General features: G+C 52.4%; 1 protein-coding gene across 1 annotated transcript in view; it reads left to right on the top strand.

Moving 5' to 3' along the window:
- LOC102437948 (sodium/hydrogen exchanger 2) overlaps positions 1-1,738 on the top strand; it is a 20,568-nt gene extending 18,830 nt beyond the window's left edge. Inside the window, exon 6 of the mRNA XM_023743988.1 lies at positions 937-1,738. Within this exon, the coding sequence (XP_023599756.1) occupies positions 937-1,301 (365 nt within the window). The 3' untranslated portion in view covers positions 1,302-1,738. The remainder of the gene's footprint in view (positions 1-936) is intronic.
- Positions 1,739-4,124: the final 2,386 nt, after the last annotated feature.

Raw genomic sequence — 4,124 nt, 5'->3', positions numbered from 1 at the left:
TCCTGGGAACAAGTCCCGGGAAGAGTTCCTGGGGCAGATCTTGGAACAGGTCTGAGGACAAGTCCTTGGGCCAGGTCATGAGACAGTTCTTAAGACAGGTCCTGGAACAGGTCCTGGAGCAGAGTCCGGGGGCAGGTCCTGGGGCAGGTTCCTGGAACAGGTCCTAGGGGCAAGGTCCTGGGACAAGGTCCCTAGGGCAGGTCCGGGGACAGGTCCTTGGCAGGTCCTGGGCAAGGTCCTGGGGCAGGTCCTAGGGCAGGTCCTGGGACAGTCTAGGCAGGTCCTAGGGCAAGTCATAGGACAGGTCCTGGGGCAGGTCCGGGGCAGGTCCTAGGACAGGTCCTGGGACAGGTCCTAGGGCAGGTCCTGGGGCAGGTCCTGGACAGGTCCTGGGACAGGTCCTGGGGCAGGTCCTAGGGCAGGTCCTGGGACAGGTCCTGGGGCAAGGTCCTGGGGCAGGTCCGGGGGCAGGTCCTGGGGCAGGTCCTGGGGCAGGTCCTGGGACAGGTCCTGGGGCAGGTCCAGGGGCAGGTCCTGGGACAGGTCCTGGGGCAGGTCCTGGGGCAGGTCCGGGGGCAGGTCCTGGGGCAGGTCCGGGGGCAGGTCCTGGGGCAGGTGGCACACAGCCCAGGCTGCTCTCGGTGCCAACAGACTCCACCACACTGACCCCTGAGCCTCAGTCCCTTCATGTGAGATGGGTGACGTGAGGGGAGGTTCATAGGTGGGTGTCGTTAGAGCTGAGGTCAGTGCCGGCACATGTCAGAGCTCCGCGCCATCTGCGGAATGCCCGGGGGTAGCCTGAGGGCTGGGGGCCAGGAAGGTGCCCAGCTTTCAATGGGATTTGGGGGGGAGCCTGCCTCACACCAGACCCCTTAGCACTGCCATCGGGGACCCTCCTCTGAAGCGCGTTCCCTGCTGACCTTCTGCTCTGTGCAGGTGGCAACAGCAGTGACTCGGACGCAGATGCCGGGACCACTGTCCTCAACTTGAAGCCCCGCACGAGGCGCTTCTTGCCGGAGCAGTTCTCACAGAAAGCGGCCCAGGCCTGCAGGATGGAGTGGAAGAACGAGGTGGACGTCGATGCGGCCCGACAGCCCTGCACCCCGGCACCCCACCGCAGGGAGGGGGCCACGCAGACCCCAGGCGCGCTGCGGCAGCCCCTGCTCCCCCATGGCCAGCTAGGCCCCGGGCAGGAGGGCCCCACGACTGAGAGCCAGCGACCCAAGCCGCCCCCCAGGCTGGTCCGAAGGGCCTCAGAGCCTGGAGGCCACAAGGCTCGCTGGGGGAGTGAGCGGCCCTAGCAGGAAAGGCCCTGCGGCCAGCGCCACTGTCACTGCTCCAAACAGACGCAGGACCCAGGTCGACCCCCCAGGCCTCATCCTCTCCTGGAGAGTGGAGTCACGCCTTTGATTAACGAGCCGATTGCCTATCCCAAGAAGTGGAAAGTCAACAAGAAAAAGTCCGGTGAAATGTCTTTTATGAGTTGTGAGCAGTTGTAGTTTTTGCAGAGCTGAGTAAAAAAATGTGTGCCTTCATTGAACTTGAATGACTGAACTTGACATTTTTAGCACACCCTTGTCGGTGAAAATTTTAATATACGCATATGCCTCAAATTTTATTTATGAAAAAGTATGTTTATCTGTGGTCAGTTTTTAAGTGAATGGCCCTAAAAATACTCTGAAGATCTTCCTGAGGCGTAGCGGCGGCTCCTGTGGCCAGCACTCCTGATGGCCGGCGCTCCTGGTGGCCGGGGGCTTCAGGTGGCCGGGGCTCCTGGTGGTCGGGGGCTCCTGGTGGCCGTCGTGCAGAGCCCAGCCTCCCTGGCTCCATTCTGAGCTCACGAGCAGCTGGGGGACAGCTCCGAGCCCCACCCAGGAAGAATGAAAATCAGCTGGTTTTTATTTGTTCCTCATTCTATGTGTGTTGGGGTGACATATGGATTCCATCGCCTCTTCGTGTGTAAATGGTGCAAAGAGAAAGGCTGTGTGGGTGACACCCGTCTGTGGGTGTGACAGACGGGGGGCAGCTTCAATGGAGGGACACTATGGGGCCTCTGGCAGGCGGGGAGCCAGTGCAGCACCTGCTGAAATGCGTGGGCCGGTTAGAGTGTGAGATGCTGGAGGAGGAGGCAGGAGCGTCCCCTTCACGCCCATCTGTGCCCATCTGCTTGGGAATGTTTCTGTAGCGCATTCGGGAACGTTGATTCCAGAGGCTTTAGCAGACAAGATGGAAAGTTTATATAATAGTATTCAGTGTTTAACAGGTTGGTTAGACTTCAGGTTTGACTTTTACTCAGGCAGGAAGCACTTTGGAGAGTGTGGGAGATCTGTTATTTTGCACTAGTTTGTAAGTTTTTACTCCCCCCCCCCCCCCCCCGCTAAATAAAGGGGGAACTCAATTCTTCATATAAAAATGGACTCTACTCACCTGAGTACTTTTAAAAGCACAGCAGGAAGAGCAAGCAGTGGGACATAAGCATTAAAGATGACTTGAGTTTCCGTCTCTTATATGCAGATTTTCTTGGACAGTTTTTCTGGAAAAAACAATAACCGTCTTTCAAACGTGACTGGAACAAGATTCTAAATGTCTGGGTTTGGACATGAATTAAGCCACTCGTGTAGCTCCACGGATTCACACTGGAGGTACAGCAAAGGGTAGGCGTGGCCGCAGTATTACTGATGGGGAACATGCATAAATTTAAAGACACAGTGCTTAGGAACCTTGGCAGCGGCTCTCTGCCCCCATCTTCTCCCCCACCGATGTGCAGAAGTAACTATTCTAGCCTTTATTCTCATGCTCTGAAGGCTCGGGACACTGATGGGCTGTGGTGGGAGGCAGAGGGGAGCGCTTATACATACAAGATCCAGGCATGAGAGCACCGTTTCCTTCCAAACTCCCCCTAGTTGGTCGGTGGAAAGCAGTGGAGACACCATTTGAAAACTACAGGCCTGGGATTCTGTGCCAAAAACCTTAATTTTAAATGAAAATGTGTATATAAAATATGTGTTGCATCTGCTGGAAATAAATTAAAACTGATTCACTTTGGAATTTTACTATAGGAGTATGATCCAGGAGATGTGGTGTGTGTTTTTGAGACTGCCAAGAGTGAATTTTAAGTAGTTCGTTTATGAAACTTGAAAAGGAAGGTTGAAATGGTAAATGACCTTAAAAAGAAATTTCCTAATTTTTCCTGGTGTTATTAATAAATATTATAAGGAGTGGAACTCTCTGGAACTGAAGGAGAATAAAATTAAATTTTTTATAACACTACTTCTTAAGTTCGTACACCAAATTCAGCTTCCCCTTATTAAAAGTTAGATAATTTCATGGCATTGTGTAAATTTTGAAAAAGGGAATGTCATTTATCTTTATTAGCAGTATAAATTTTTCCCTATTTGTTGGTTGATAAAAATAAAAAATAAATTTGACTTCATTTAGCTTTTCTCTATATTTTCTTCTTTTTAATAAAGCTATTGAATTCTATACACTAATGAAGGAGAGAGTAGGGAGTTGAAACCCTGCAACCCAAATATGGTAACAATGTACATGTCAGTGATACAGGCAGATCCTCCACCTTAGGTAACGACTCCTTCCTTGGAGCGCTGGGTCCCACCCGCTCAGTGTGACTGCAGAAGGCCCTGGGCCTGAGGCGGGGCAGTCAAGCCAGCTAGCAAACTAGAAATGGCCTGCGAATCTGACACTTGGCTGACATTCCCTTTGGTTTTGCTAAGCTTTGTGGTGGGGGGGCACCATTCTACCAGGGGAGGGGGTGTTTATATAAAAACCTAAAGAAGCACAACTGTCCATTCCATGCCTCAGCACGGCCTGCATTCGTGGCACTGCCCCAATCATGTCTACGGTAAAGCTGGCATGCCATAATTCCTGGTGAGAACAGTAGTCTTTCATTACTTCACAGGTCACACTGCTTTATTCTTGAGTGAGTGATTACAGAGTCTGTGTGCAACTGAAGGGGTTGTGGCATGATCTGCCGAGGCCTGAGCACATGTTGATTCCGTCCTCAACCTGGAACAGGAAGGCTCGGGCCTCAGAAGTCTGGTGACCTGGGGTTTACAGTTAGTTTTTTTGTTTGGTTGGTTTTTTACTTTTAGAACAAAACATGTAGC

This window comes from Myotis lucifugus, unplaced genomic scaffold (genome assembly GCF_000147115.1).
Source record: "Myotis lucifugus unplaced genomic scaffold, Myoluc2.0 scaffold_422, whole genome shotgun sequence".
NCBI classification, from domain to species: domain Eukaryota; kingdom Metazoa; phylum Chordata; class Mammalia; order Chiroptera; family Vespertilionidae; genus Myotis; species Myotis lucifugus.
This window is presented reverse-complemented; position numbering and strand designations above follow the sequence as displayed.